The following is a 16,970-nucleotide window of genomic DNA, read 5'->3' on the forward strand; positions in this document are numbered from 1 at the left end:
CCTCTTGTTCTCATCGGTCAATCTTTTAATTTCTTCTCTAGTCCTGAAGAGAGAGATATCATTCTAATAAAAAACATATGAGAATACTACACTACGTATAACGCGTTTTCAGAAGTAAATACATTTCGGGAAAGGAATAAATGATGAATTAAAACTACAGTGATCAACACTTTTCAATTAAATGCCTTTAATCTCCATAAACGTCTAAAATTTAATACATTTAAACTGTGTAACTGCATCATTTCTATCAATATAAACACAATATGTTCCAAACAGATAACCACTTTAATAACGTTCAATTGTGAGGGGTTATTGTTCTACAATATGCCGGCATAAATATAATTGTAAGTTTTGTTGTTTTAGAGAATCATTGAATATAGCTTAACCACCACGCTCAATATGCTTTCTAAACACAAAGAATGGATCCGTCAGTATTTTCCTGACAAAAAATGAACATTTGTTCATGCTAGAAGGGAAAGCAAACATATTATTAGACAAAACGTTTATATGGTAAAAATAAAAGCAAACCGTTAGAAACAGCTAGACTTACAAATGTAACTATGTACAGGAGAATGCTTTACGGCTCTTTGGTAGATCATTTATGTTCGTTGGCATCAGATGAAATTTAACTTAAGTCAATTAATCACACAGATTCACAATGTGTTCAGTCAGATGAAGGAATTTTATATCTCAATGATACTCAACGTACTTAAATGGAGAAATATATAAAAAAATAATGATGATGTTCAGTGAATACATTTACAAGTGTTATATTTAGATTATTTATTAACTAGATTGATGTTTTTTTCCCAGGAATGTGGTCGGATTGATATATTTTAACCCCTCATCAAAAAGGTAATGTCAACAATGCTAGTAAGTAAGTATACAGGCATAAAAAAGTTAGGTATCTCTGGACGATCGTTAATAAATGTTTTAAACGATGGACTTAATGAAGTTGCTGAAAACAACATATATATATCATACATACTGTTTGCAGATTGAAGACTTCAGTATTATTTGTCAAATGTGATTATTATAGAATATATTTGTCGAGAATCAGAGTATCTGCGCACACTTTTAGTTATATAAAACGCTGGAAGGAACAAACCAGTAGAAACCAAGAAGTTTCTTACATGCTATTTATAAGACATTAAAATTTAAGTTATTCTTGAATGTCAATTGCGTAAAGATCTAAGAAGGCAATACCTGAAGCACATTATTATAACGCACCGAATTTACCCAAATATATTGCTTTATTTAAATAAAAATGTAACTTTAATCAGAAACCTTGCAATTCATATGTTTTTGCATTACGGGTCAACTTTTTTTTCTTTACGCTTAAATGTTACTATATTGATTCCCTATCTTTTGGTTGAATAATTTGCTATCTTTTTATTTTCTTCAGTTGCAAATATATTCTTACTTTACCTTCATTATGTTTAGGAACATGAATCTTAATTATATTATGGCATGGTTATTTTCAGTCCAGATGTTTTTGGAAATACACTGTACAAAACGCTGAAAATATATTGATGTACTTTAAGCATTGCCAAACAAGAAATCTTTATTTTGTACTTACACATTTTGCAAAGCAAATAATGCGATGGGTTACAAAGAACATGAACTATAAAGTGTAACATCATCAATAAGTAATACTTGTACTTTTTAATTGTGTAAATATCAAACTTTATTGCATTTCCTTCATGTCTTCAATCATAAAAATCAATTTTATTGTTTTAATATCTCATTTTTTGATGAACTTGGTTACCAAAATATAAATGCCAAGAACAACGATAGGAAATGAGTGTACTTACTTCTTTTTGTCATTATCCGATTCTTTAGCAATTTCTTGCAATCTATAAGAAAAATCATGAAGAAGTGTTTGTAAATATGCGCTTGTATATGATGCTATTTGGAACCTGTTACAATTATTACAAATTCTAACGACACTATAAGAAATGTGCTAACTATTGAATATAAAATAATTGGGAAGCATATTATATTAATCGCAACAACAGCGATAAGTAATACGTGTATTTTCTTGTTTGTGTCACTATTAGACTAATATGAAATAAGGCACTGCCTTAGACGGGCTCTAGGTTTGTTATCAACTTCAGAAACTGGAAATGCAGTACATTGTTTCTTTGGTTAACAAGTGTCAAAGGCAAAATTAATTTCATATAACATACTGCAAGAAAGACCATTGATGCAAAGTTTCAAAGGGCGCCGTTTAATAGTTTATGCATTTGTTATATGTTGAAAAATAAGGAATAGTCAAGGCCAACAAGCATATAATGGTGCATCAAACCGCATCCATGAAATTCTCAACTATTGGTTATGTATTCTGCTTATCAACATAAGCTTAAGCATTGAAATTAAAGAGTTTCAAGTTGAAGATTTCATTAGGGGTGTGGTACATTAATGAATTAATGAATTGTACGTTTTAAAGTGAATTCAAGTGGTTGATCTTTTCCCGCGTTATTGTGACGTCATTTGAAAAAATGTTTTCGGTTATAGTCGGGTCGTTCTATTTACAGAATGGGTAAGAACGGATACCTTAAAGGTTTTCTTAAATGAAATGAAGAATATTTTTAACATTTCTTGAATGAAATAATGAACTATTGGTGTAAATGTAAGGAATGAGTTGCGGGGTTGATGTCATTATCGGGGATATGAATGCAATTTGGTTGGTCAAAGTACGCGTGGAGTCCTTCCGTTCATACCCCGACAATGACATCAACCCCGCAATTCATTCCTTAAAACTTCTTCATTTGCATGGTATAGAAGAGTGGAAAATGGATGTTTTTATTTGATAATGAAATTAACACAAAAATAGCATGTGTCTTATTGGACAATGGATATTTTACAAATATAATAAAAATAATGCATATAAACTCAATATGTATCAGACTATGTATGAAAGAAATAATATTGTTTCTTTTTTCACAGGTGTTGACATACAACTATGCACATACGCATAAATAGGCCAAATATACACAGAATAATAATGGACAATGTGTGAAAGTGATACTGAACACTTATAATAATGTATTTGTGCATTAAATGAAAATATACCAGAAAAGAAATATTAAAGCAAGTCCAAAATGTATAAACACATGAAGAACAATATTGGATTATTTACTTTATTAAAATCTTCATAACAAATCACAGTACATGTAAACAATAAGCATTTATATAACTAATATCAAATGTGTCAAGTTTAAAGTGTGATTTTATTTGCATTAAATTAATATATACCAGAAAAGCAATTATAAACATCTTTAAATGTATAATAAACTGGAGACAGCAAAGAATAACACCCATTTATGAATATCTCCAAAACAAATTAGACGTCACCTCAACAATAATCATTCATATAGTAAGTATCCAATGTGTCTAGTTTTTGTGTGTCTGTTCATTATCTTTAAATGAGCATCTTTAAAGTGAAACTCTTATTCAAAATCAATACATACAATTGTATTACACACATCCAATTGACTGATAAACCAATAACTACTTACTAAATAATGTATTTACTGAAATTATTGTTTACTAATAAACAAGCTTGTAACCCTGTTTATAATAGCAGAAAGCATGACAAATATTATTTAATTGGTGATTGCTAAAAGATGTTTTACTGTGGTTTACTATAGTATCATAAGGCAGAAATACCATGTTTTATGTTCATCCTTTCTGCAAATTGAACTCAAGATCTTTCATAAGAAACATTGTTGTCTACATCTATCAACCCATTTCGAAAAATCAAAACACTGATATTAATTGTGATAAGTTTTTTTTTTTTGGATTTAGAGTGCATCTTTAAAAATATTGTGTGTGTGTGTGTGTGTGTGTGTGTGCGTGTGTGTGTGTGTGTGTGTGTGTTTTCTCACTTATATGAAATATGTAACAATTCAACTTGACAAATGAGACGAAATTTTTAAGTTAGGAAATAGAAGTAGTAATTATACATAATACAAAACAACAAACAAAAGCTCAATTTGACAGGAAATCAATATGAAAACAAAAATCCTTAAAAGCAATAGTTATTTAAACTAAATTAATGAAAGTGAAAGTACTATGAAGTTCCCACACGCTCCCCGTCCAACATTTTAATTTAATAACAATCTGTAACACAACAGTGGTGTTGCATGGTACAACAATTCCCCTGTCACACAATTCCTGTATATCTTTTCAGTTTCAATCTCTCAACCAGCGTTATGATAATTGAAAGGTTTTCCAATTCTTTATCTCAGTCAAAATATTTTCACTCAGCCATGGCGGTGGCTCACAGACCATCATTTCAGTGACAAAATCTCACTCAGCCATAGCGAATTCGTAAATGGTCAACCGCATGTTATAAGTTTATAAAATTGTTACTTTCATTTTATGAATTACTGAAAAAAATTTGTTTTTTTTTTAAATCATTCCTGTTACATGTACGTGACAAGCTCTGCTATGTGTACCAGTGTAATCCATGTTCGTAATTAAATCGGTATCCAACAGAAACTCATATCCGATCAACAATAGTCAAACATTTAAATATATATATTGTAAAATCTATGATGACAATTACTGGAGAATGAACTGTCAGAATATTGACCTTCGTTTAGAATGGTAAACAATGCGTATGGATATCTGTAATAAACGAGTGAAAACCACCTACGACAATCTATATAAATATGAATATAAACTATTTTCATAACTAGTGGGGCGCTATTTTGCATCGCATAGTTTCAATTTTCAAAGGACTGCATTCGTTCGGTGTCGTCACGCTCTGATGAATTTTGGTGTCCGGCATGCACGCGCTCAATATAGTTTATGAACAGAAAAATACTGATTCCATCACCTTTAAGTTTTTTTTTCAGGCTCATAGTGGTTGCACTTTTGAAAGAAAATAGTGTTAAGTGTACATGTGGCCGTAATAGGGCTCTGCCGAGCTTCGCTCGGTTTAGAGCCCGTATTATTCCAGTCTGTAATAAAATACCCTAATGTAGTAGGTATTTATTTATGCTAGTTTATGGTGAAATACGTTACGTTATGCAAGAGATAATGACAACATGAAAGATAAGTAAAAGGTTTACTTACTTCTTTTGGTCACCATCCAACCTCATAGCATATACTTCAAGTCTGAAAGATGAAAAGAAACACAAATTGTTTTCAAAACTTATCAAAGAAAGGAAAAAAGTCTCACACTTTTAGTGATAATATTATAACAATGTTAACAAATTTGAGAACAAGTTACGGCTGTTTAATTATAAAGGTTCTTTAATGCAATCATGCAAACAATTTCCAATCCCTTTCGAAAAGTTGCCAATATAAAACAAACCTAAAACGGGCTCATTATTGTGACATATAGAAGACCACTATATAATTTAGAGCTTGAAATCAATATAGATTGAACACGATATCTTAGCATCAAGTTAATTCCATCTTCTGTTTCCCTAATCGTTTTGCACTTGCAATAATAAAGCCGTTCAAAATACATAGTGTTTAATTGTAAGATACCAGTTTATTATAAGACAGAGAAATTGTTATTTTTTTTAAATAATGCACGATGTATTTGAAAGATTACCGATAACCTATACTGGTATGAATGTATTGACCAAATTACTGCGATCGACATTTATTGAATGACAAATTGTAAAACATGAAAAATCAATTGAGGATATGCTTTGAATTAAAAAAAAAATATTCCAATCAACTTGCTTTTTCTTCTCTTTCTCCAACCTTGCTATTGTTCTCAGTTCTCTGAAACAAAGAATAATGTATCTGAACAAAACGGGAGTGGAATAAATGTTCTTTCCTTGTTTTATTGAGGCAACACTTATATCACATCATAAATACAACTTTTATTTATATTTGATTTACTCTCTCAACTTACTTATAAAGTGTACTACATCCAAACACAATCAAATATCGTGTCTTATTCCTTGCGTAACAAATGCACTTCGATATAAGGCTATAAAACATTTGATTCTAATATTTTGTCTTGTTAACGGAGGATATTTACACGTCATGTCTTTGTCTTTGCAGTTTGAGTTCTTCTTCCAAGTCGCTGAAAATTGTAAAATGGATGCATTTGTAAGATATCATGTGATTTGTGACCTTATATCCTATATTCAAGGACTGTTGTTGGTGAAGTATGTCTAAGTGCATTACTCGGATAATCTATTGCTGAGCGACCTTATATGGTGGTAGAAACATTTACCGGAATCATCCATAAACCGAATATCATATTCGTACTAGATATACCGTCTATTTCACAGTGTACAGAATCTGTAACTTCGGTAGATATTAAAAAACGATCTGCATGTTGCAATTGTTGTTTCAGTTACTATGTCGCTAACGAACCACGATAAATGTTAATAAAGTTGAAAATAATATTGGAATCGACATTCACAAGTGTAAACATATATAAATATGTGCCAATGTGTTGAAATTAAGACAATTATGATGCGTACATTTATGTCAATGTGTTTTTTTATAATCTAGCATCAAAAATGAATTGGTTTAAATGAGTAGTGCAGTCATGTTCCTTCTGATATCACTGGTTGATGTTTTATTTTGGTGAAAGGATGTGAATTCATGAAAACGATAATTATGCAGCTATAATGGAAATAAGTTTTTTTGCCTTTTTAATTGCTATTTTAAGGTAAACATTGCAATAAAAGCTTAATGCAAACATAAATGAAGAGCCATATTGGATTCAGAGGAATTTGGAAGTCAAATAGGAACATCTTTTGTAAGCGACAGCATTTTTTCATGAGGTAAAAAAAAAGGTTATCGTAGGCATGAAAGGCATTTGTGACTGCAATCTTAGATAAACAGGCTTGATTTCTATGATCATGAAGAAGTAAAGATTCATCAGATGTTTGTCGTCGAGTTTGGCTTTCAAAGACATTTCACCGTAACAATAATTCATATACACAACCGCAAATAGGAACATGAATTCATTATAGCAATATACAGTTGTCTTAATTAATTACATTGCAAAGGAATTTAAAGGATAATATATTGCGAAAAGTTTAGAACAGGAAGAATTATATATACATATATACATGCCTATTTGTATCTTGCAAATCTTTTAACTTCGCTCTTTCTACCCTCAATTCCTCTTTTCTTCTTTTAAGCTCTGGACCCCATCTAAAGGAACTTTCTCTGAAATTGAAATATACTATTATTTTTCTATTATATATATTTTTTTAAATATCTTGTTAAATATAACAAAATGAACTTAACAGTCGTTATTAATGCGACTTTGTGTACTAGACTTTCAATGCAAGTAATGATGGTCAGGTAAAATATATATGTAGCAGGGCTGAAGCTCCGTCGATACATAAGGAGGTTATTAGGTTATGCAAGATGAGGATAAAAAGTATGTGAAAATAAATATGATGTCGTTTTGTAGGATAAGTTTAGCCATACTTCATCCGATCACATTCCTCCTCCAGTTCTTTAATTTTCTTTTCCAGCCTTTTTTCCCTTTCCCTGAACAGAACAGGTAAAATATTATTTTTTCTACATGTTCTACCGGTACCAACTACTTTTGCATTTACTATTTTCAGGTTGTATGGCTTACTTTATGTTAAGATGTACAATAATTTGAATTTGGATTAAAAGCTTGCTCTGGATTAGCCCCATTATGTTGTTCGGAATCATTTGTAGTTATTTCAATTTAAAAAAAGAAAAAGATTACTAAACAAAGAAGCATCATAATATTCAGTAGTTCGTAATGCTCAATTCAGTCATTATAACAAATAATTTACAGAAACGTATTTATTATTTACTTAGATTTCTGTAACTCTTCTTCTTGAGCACGAATTTTATCCGAAAGCGCATGGTTTTCCCGTGTATGATCCTCGATCTCTTTGTTTACCTGTTGTGTTCGCCTGTAAACATTTGAAAGTTTCAACATAAGAAAACTCGGATTAAAATAAATACCATTTTTTTAAGAAAATAAAAATATGACTAAAAGTATAGCAAAGACGACAATTCTATTGAAGTATATATCGTATGTTGAAAAATAATTATTCATAACTTTGATTTAAATGTTGCGAATACAATGATTTGCAAGGGCTTGGTTAATGCTATCCTCGATTATGCGTTTCAAAATTTACTCGTTAAGTTAAATGGACACTATTTTATCCGATATATTCAAACATTATCTGAGACATTTGTTTCAGTTGTGCTTGTTTTATTCAATTATTTGTCCAAATCATGTACAATCCTTTAGAATTTTGAAATGTTTTTGTTTAACCCTTTTGTTAGTTCTGAGGAATCGACCCAATCGAAACTTGAAGCTTCATTGGCATATCCTAGTATCGTTTTTAATAAACCATTTGTTAAACAAAAATGCTATGTTGATTTATTCTTTCGTCTCTTCTCTTTGCTTGCATTTCCTCTGCTGTTCATTTCATTGACGGAATTTCTGACACGACTTTTTGAGCTCTGAATTACATGTGACGTTCGCTTTTCAAGAGATGTGTATTTGTATATTATTTTGTACTGCAATTATGTCTCGTCACTAACAACTTTTAAACTTTATTGGAATTTTAAAAAGCATATACAGATCAATATCAAACTAATACTTAACATCTGTATCATTTACATTGATAACAATTTAAATTGGAATCAATTTGTCAACTTCCGATAAAAATTTTTTACACAAATTGCCAAATTTTTAGTTTAAAAACACGTGAATAAAAGCCTGACTATATTCCTCAACCTCTAGCTACAATGCTGTGGGATAAAGCCAATATATATGCCCCGACCTTCAGCTAAAGATTGTTGCATAAAACCACATGCGAATTCTTTCAATTTAGAGTCCGTAGGTCAAATCTTACTACATACTTCAACATTCAGCTGATGGATCAAATCCTAACTACACGCCAAACCAAATCAGCTTAACGGCACATTATTGGTATGTTTATATGATAATGCTCATTATACGAAATCCTTGTGAATTCAGCTCAAATAGGTTGATCACACTCTTGCTCTTGTCGCTGTGCCTCCAAGCTGGTTCTGTTCATTTTTTAATGTACGCTGAGAAAACTACCAAATACTACAAATATACGTACACATATTTAAGTGCATATCCTTTCTCTCATTGACAAATACGCGTTATCTCCCAAAAGGCAACCTTTTTTTAAATGCTGTGATCATTCTTTGTATTGTAGCAGCACAGGTTTTACAAATACAGCAGATAAAGTACTAAATATTGTTGTTGTTTCTTTTCGTAATTTATATACAATTTGGAAACACATATCAATGTGATGATTAAAAAAAAAAAGGGCACATATGATTTATTGTTTAGAATATCTGAAATATTTCAGAATATTTGTGTGTGTTGATGCAAAAAATAAAATGAAACAAAACTTTAGATGAACAACGTCGAAGATGAAATACCTTTGAGTAAGTTTGGCTTATACACAGTTGTCGTCGCTTGTGACATGACATGCGCCACGAATAAACATAACATGACAAGTGCCATGCAAATAATACTTCCTACCCCTTTCATCACATAATGAATGAAAGTGTTTACCTTTTCGAATCTTCATTGTTGGTTGAAGATGAATCGAGTGACCGGAACAAAAGCAAAGCACACCATGTCCCAACGGCAACCAGTACACAAATAAATAATGAGGGAGAAGGAAGATTAAGCACTGGATTCATTCTGAATAAAAACAAAATTTGGTATAAACAAAAGCAACTTATTCCGATACCTATTTGACCCAATGACAAACAAAGCGATTATATTGTTAGGCAGCCTAGTCCAGATCCCTCCGTTTCAACAACTTAGTCAAAAACTATGTAGCAAAAAGCATTATACTTTTGATCACGTAGCATTCGATACTAGATAACTTTCTCAAATTTAATTTATCAAAAGGTGTCTACAGATATATGGATATATGCATTGTCATCAAAATGAGACAAAACTCTGGCTCACAAAGTTGTTGCGGTTAGTTTTAATTACTTTTAAAATAAATAGAATTAATAGTGTTAATTGTTCCCTTAAACTTGAACCGTGGTTCAAAATGTTGTTCAAAAATGGGCTTGCCCCTTAATGCACACAGAGCAACAATATAACACGCGTGTAACATATGTTTAGCGATGTAATAGGTTCACGAAGTGTTTAAAATCGGTAATCTTTACGTCGTTCAAGCGTTATATTAACATTAGAATATCAAAATCAAGTAGATAGATGTTACTAACAGTGATATCAATTCCTGTTAAGGGACATGCTTATTAAAACACTCATTGATATGAAACAAACTGTTCTGGATAATGACACGCAATTGAAATAAAAGTGGAATATTTCCGGGTGATATTCAAACTACAATAAAAAATGCAATCGAAATATGGTTTGAATATCAAACTTAAGGAAAAAATGATAAAAAAAATCATAAACACTTCAAGCAAAACAACAAAAAACAACTAAGTTGTTTTTAGAAAACAAAACATAAACTCACTGCCACCAAACAATTACATCTAATTATCACACAAAGAAACACTCAATATAATACCTTTTTTAACTCATACATAAAATATGCACTTGACAATAAACTTCGACCACCATATTTGTAGGTACAATATGTATCAACATAAGTAACTTTTGGCAACCTCGTCGCTGGCATACCTTTCCTTAGTCAGATTATTATTTATGCAAAAAACTACAAACACAATCTCAGTAGCAAAATGTTTAAACGTAAGTCCGGTTTAATGGCACATAACTCCACGAACAGCACAGTGCATATAAACTATATATAAAAAGATAGGTATTTTTATCAAGAACAAGGACTCTTAGGTACCGCCTTGGAACGGTCAGTAAAAAAACAAACAAGTGTAAGTGCACAAACCTCACTCTTATCTCAACAATCCATAATAAAGAAGAAACGTAAAAGGTAAATCTTATAAAAGTATGCATTAAATTGAGGAAACTTAATAATAATAAAAACAATATAGGTAAACCCAAAGTACTTCTATGATAAGACAACCCAACTCTATCTGCAGACGGAGGAATACCATTCAGAGGACCTTATGCAAACCTTTTTCAAAGATACGATTCAGTCATTGTTTGAAACTATGAGCATCACACACATTTATGTTCACGAGATTGGCTGAATTTGAGTCACAATCTTGCAAATAAGTATGGTATGTTCTTAAACTGTGTGCTCCGTTTATACATGTTATCACTGTCTACGTTAGGACGTCCTATTGGCTGTAACGTTTCACATGTAGGTCGTTAAAATCATAATAGTTAGCTTAAGTATATTGTTAAAAGCATAGTGGTATTTGAAACTAGAAACTGTTCAAACAAATAAGCAACTTAATGAGTAAATACCAAGATCGCATAAAAAATAAGTAGTATTTTTCGATGAAATCGCAAATTTAAAGTAGTGGATATCCTGTTAAAAGGGTTATTTTTCACTGTGACCATGATAAAAAGCGGTAAAATAAGAATGACTGCTCCGATCAATTTAAACTGTTATGTTTTAGTATAATGATGCTTGCTAATTAATTGAGCATTCTGTATAGAACCACTGAGCTAAACTGAACTTTAAAACACTTACTAATTATATCACTGTTCATTACCTCAAAGGTTTTAAAGTTTAAAAGGAGAAGCAAACTCCTGGTCAGACTCTAAATGTGTTTTATTCTCCTTAATTAACCCAAATTGCAGTTGATTTTTTCAGTATTTCTTAATTCCCTCTTAATAGTTCAGAAACATCACGTGATAACTTAAACCTCACGTGACAATAATCAATGGGTTTTACTTGTTATCTCCACAAAAAAGGGGATTGTCAATTTATGGGTGCAATTAAGTAAAATTATGCTAGGCCAAACACTTCTTACATAATTAACTGGATAGTTCTTAGATAAGCCATTAGAGGTCGACCTAGGCCGATGTCAATTGACCTACGATTGTACCTAGTAGGATGTGAATTAAGCAAAACACAAAACATTTCATAGTTATTAATCAAGTTTTAAGGCAATCCCAAACATATACGAAAGCGACTGAATGCTCCATCTATCCTTAGAATATGTAATCGAAACCTGCGTTAAACGTTTATGAAGGTCCTATGAAAATATCTGCTATTACATTTTGACGAGTTAGAAGCTAAATATATGAATGATGACCTAAGTAGAGATGAATTAATATTGCCGAGGGCTGTTGTGTTGCAGTTGTTCAAAGAAAAGGTTTCAAGGCTCCCCTATAATACATGTTATCTTGAGATTGAAAATACATAAACAGTGTGTCCACTCGACACGATTGAGCCCTTAATCGATGTACATAATATATAATTGAACCTCAATAAATTGTGTTCATTTGCCTAGATGTTATACTGCAAGTTTTGCATAGCTGTATTCACATAAATCTCAATTAAGAACAGCTACTTTTTTAGTAGAAAATACTCTTTTCTATTTGAATCCACATTTTAGTGGAAGCAGAACGGTACGGTTACCAAAGACAATGTTTTTGTTACCTGTGACAGTTTTCAGGACATTCGTTAGTATGTTTATATCAAATCAGTAGTATAAGTTATGACATATTAATGAAACTGCCTTCAGTAATCATTTATTTTATAGCAATGACCTAGTTATTTTACTTTGTTTTAAAAAGGGACGTGCAGTTAATAATAACTATTTGTGATTATATGAGGTGATATTGTTATCATTGCTTGTTGTAGGTTTCATTTGACGTTATGCTTGCATGTAAGATATTGTACTTGTTTAGGCAAGAAAATTACAATACGATGAAGGCAGAATGTGTATATACGGTATCCAATTATGTTTGTTTTAAATACGTGTTGCATTAAGTATAGACCAGAAAGTATACGTAACGTGCCCCATTTAAAGGAAACAGGTTTCGAAATAAGAAGGAACACGACAGCCTTTTTAGCATTGATACACTATTTTGCTCAGGCACTCAGATACTTTTTGCTATGGATACGGTCTGACTGGACAGTGTTAACCCTAAACATTGTGATTATGGTGGAAGTACACTCAAAGAGACGGTGAAGCAATTTTCATTCTGCGATTGATCTCATGTTGTGCGGCCATTGGAAGCACAGGTCGCTAGCGCACCCGTCAATAAGGTTCGGAATTATTTCGGACATTCCCTGAAAATATCCACTACGGGACAATCAGTCATGGAGACTCAAAACGATCCAGGAAATAATGAGGAGGGTTTCTGAACGCAAGCGAAGGAAAGTAACTGTCACATGATTCCTCTTGAAGTCGACGATAAGTTTTAGCAACTTTAGAGAGCCCAAACTACCACACGTTGTTGCCTCTAGTTTATCTAGTTTTTTTATATTGCTTTAACTTCAATGAAAATAATTAGGTATGAGTGACTCCATGCGATATTTGAAACTTACTTCATGCAATTTGCTCGCGTTTATAAATTGTTAACAGTATATACATGATTAAGGTGCAGATTGGAAAGTCAGTGGATTTTGTGATTTATATCAGGTAATGGTTCAAAGTGACATCTGATATGTGACAAACTTTGATTGGAGCTCCACTTTTTATTTCACTCTTTTACATCATGTAATTTTGAAAAAAAAAAACGCTTATCATATAAGTAATGTAGCCTTGCTTACAAAAACATCAATTTTTTATTGTACAACTATTGACATTTTCTGATGCATACTGAAAACAATAATACTTAAACGCACAATTTCCTAATCTTCAGAATTGATGTAGCATCACGGAAAAAATAACACAGTTGCGTGTACCAAACGTTTAATTTAATGTTAGAAACAATGCAGTTCATAAAATGTGTCCAAGACTGGAAAAATAATACTTCTGCCTATGAAAATTAACTTTTACCACGCTGTATGGTTTTCAAAGATGTTTAAGTATTTCTTTTTGCAATTTGGCGTTGTTAAGTTCAAAACTTATGGGGTATAATTACAATTCATTCTTTAGAAGCATGACATTTTGGTACTGTGAAAGACAGCTCTCTCGATATAATTAAGACAGCTAACGCAGAGTGATCAAGATAAAAAAGATAACACTTTGCAAGTGGCAAATATATGTTTCGCCCTATCAGTACATCAGGCCTACTTGCTTTACTGTACTTGTTTATTTGAATTGCAACCTTAGAGGTTTTCAACATACTTGATCTTGAAACTATACACCCTTTTATCTCGAGAGAGACAATTGTTTTTTAAACCAGTCTAGGGTTTGCTTATATGATAAATCATGACAGTCCCAAAAATATGTTTTGAATTGAAATAGAAACCACGCAAATATTTAACGATTGTCTATTGTTTGGCTTGATAGTGAAGTTGTTTTATTGAGACAATATAATTGGTTCGTCGAAGATTGGTACAGATTGGACATGAATCACCAATAGCGGGTGCAAAAATCCGATCGAAACAAACGTTTTAACTTGTAAACATTTGTTCTAAAACAAAATGTTGCGTATTGTGAAATTATGGTGAAATTACCATGTTGCCGTGGCCCCTCTCGTGCTTTGAAATATAACCTTTGATCTGACTCTGATAACTAACATGGAGCTGTATTAACACAGATTCTAATATCTGTCGCCATAAAGATTATTTGATTATTATTGTTAAGTATTATACAATTATTGCACTCCAGTGAGGTCAAAATGTTGATTTATCGACCTGATAAAGGGATATCACGCCCTCGGTCGATATCCCTTTATCAGGTTGTCGATAAATCACCATATCGACCTCACGAAAGTGCAACAATCGTTTTATTATTAAATCTATATTCTAAGATTAATAACATTAACCCAGAGTAAATCTTTAAAAAAGTATCAAAGATTTTAAATTTTCAGTATACACGTATAACTAAAACAGACTTATCCACCACTAACAATGTAACAACGAATAAAAAAGACGCCTCAAACATTACACTGAATTTATAGAACATTGAGAGAACGGCATAACAATGCTTCCGATAAGAGTTAATATAGTAAGATTTGAAAGCATTGATTTGTCAATCTGTATTATAATAAAACGTTCTTTTTATCACTTAAAGTTCAGAATAAAGACGTTACGTTGGGAGTAAGGTTATGCAGCTTAATGGGTTATAACGAACTTGTTTGTTTAGTTGATACGCACGTATTTGTTTTCTTTTAATGATAAGTGTGATATAGTGTGTGCTTTGTTGTGTTTTGGTTACAATGTGCATTTGTTCGTATAGTCGTATCTGATAAATCAAATGTGCTGCCTTTCAACTGAAATCGACCGAACACTAATCTCAAGATGATTTTTATCTGTTTATTTTCGTTTCCGGTCAGATTGATATATTGTAACATCATGTATCTGTTAATAATTAATTAATTTTGTTGCATAGCGTTTAAGACTCGTCAATTCATTCCTTCCATGTATAATGAAAAAAACATAAAAATATATACATTTATATTGCATGAAAATACATATGTAAAAAGTATTCGGCTTAAGTTTTTAGCAATGCAAAACGACTTGGGTAGCATATGGTAACATTCTCATATATCGCCACTCGCCATTACATATCATGACAAACATCGGACGTATTCGGCTTGCCGAATGTAGCTTATTTTTTAAACCCGCTAGTCATAGATCACCGTAGTATTTTGGAATTTCGATGCGGTTTATCTGAATAATAACCATTTAAAATAAACAAACACTGTGATGATGACACGCTGACAAGTGATAGAGATTCATCTTACTGTTTTAGTAGTTACATTAAAACATGGATTATAAGTGATACCTACACGTCAAAGATAAGTTTCTTTCGAAAAACAAACTGTCAACAAACTGCGTGGTACAAGTTTATTTAGATATTCGTGGAAAAGGGTTACTATGTATAATTGTAAGTAGATCTTGAACAATTATGTAAGCTTATGTGATTAGAAAAAGCGTTTGTGATTTAATTAGTTTTATTTATTAAATGTTTAAACAGCATGTACATAATTTAAGTTCATGATTATGAACACTTGCTTTAGTACTGTATTTAAAGTGGCACTCTTATTAAAAATCAATAGATACACTTGTATAACAAACATCAGTTTTGACTGTTAAACTACTTACTAAATAATGCAGTTATGGAAAATATTAATTTCTGGTAATAAAATTGTGACCGAGTATTTAATAGCAGAAAGCACAAAAATATTAAATGATTGGTGAATGCTTAAAGATTTACTGTTGACTACTATAGTCTCAAAAGGTAGAAATGCCGTGTTTTAATCTCCTTTCATTCAAATAAACACTAAGTGTCCTTCATTCATTCATTTTTCACTTTTTATTTTGTCACGGTAACATATCGTTACAACAGACAAGTAATAACATTAACAGGCAATTGAGTTAACAACATGACGGAAAATAACAATTGAGGCAATTTTACCACCGGGTACAGTGACAAATCGCTAACAAGCATGATAAAGGAAATCAATGTAATACAAAGTTTTACAGCCTAAGAAGTGTGCATGTATACTACTCGTTGATCTGCTAACTTATCTGTAGTAAAAACAAGTCCCTTAAACTTGCCTCGGGATATTTTTTAAATGGAAATTTCATTGACTAACGGTACAAAAAGCACGTGCAGAAATTAATGAATGGTATAAGCGGTCTTGGACTTGCTACAAATTGAATATGAGATTATTTATATTTAACTAGTTATGAATAATGGACTTTGTTGAGATAATGATCGCTGCGTGATTTGGAATATAGGCCTGGAGGTAAGAAGAAGTAGAGTAATTCATAATTGTTAAAATTTCACGTGATTCATCAAATATCTGACAAACTTTGACAGATTAACGAGGGTTTTTTTATTACTTGCATTTAGGAGCTCCCTATACTTTATCATATTTGGATGCTGCCAATAATATTGTGAAATGAAGATTTTTCTTTGATCCTGGAAATTTTTGCACGTTAATATGTAATGGTAGCTGTCGCCAATGTCTGACTGGCAGAGCGGACACCGCCTGTGCGCGTATTCTATTCCTTGCCATG

The 16,970-nt window shown here is 31.7% G+C and overlaps 1 protein-coding gene across 1 annotated transcript in view; it reads right to left on the reverse strand.

Annotated features, from left to right (window-relative positions):
* LOC128222370 (uncharacterized protein PF3D7_1120000-like) overlaps window positions 1–16,970 on the reverse strand; it is a 75,706-nt gene that overhangs the window by 42,140 nt on the left and 16,596 nt on the right. The window contains exons 2-10 of the mRNA XM_052931345.1: window positions 9,542–9,673; window positions 7,788–7,889; window positions 7,426–7,488; window positions 7,063–7,158; window positions 6,011–6,055; window positions 5,707–5,748; window positions 5,086–5,127; window positions 1,815–1,856; window positions 2–43 (exon numbers count right to left, since the gene is read on the reverse strand). Of these exons, the coding sequence (XP_052787305.1) occupies window positions 2–43; window positions 1,815–1,856; window positions 5,086–5,127; window positions 5,707–5,748; window positions 6,011–6,055; window positions 7,063–7,158; window positions 7,426–7,488; window positions 7,788–7,889; window positions 9,542–9,673 (606 nt within the window). The remainder of the gene's footprint in view (window position 1; window positions 44–1,814; window positions 1,857–5,085; window positions 5,128–5,706; window positions 5,749–6,010; window positions 6,056–7,062; window positions 7,159–7,425; window positions 7,489–7,787; window positions 7,890–9,541; window positions 9,674–16,970) is intronic.

This window comes from Mya arenaria, chromosome 16, assembly GCF_026914265.1.
Source record: "Mya arenaria isolate MELC-2E11 chromosome 16, ASM2691426v1".
Lineage (NCBI taxonomy): Eukaryota > Metazoa > Mollusca > Bivalvia > Myida > Myidae > Mya > Mya arenaria.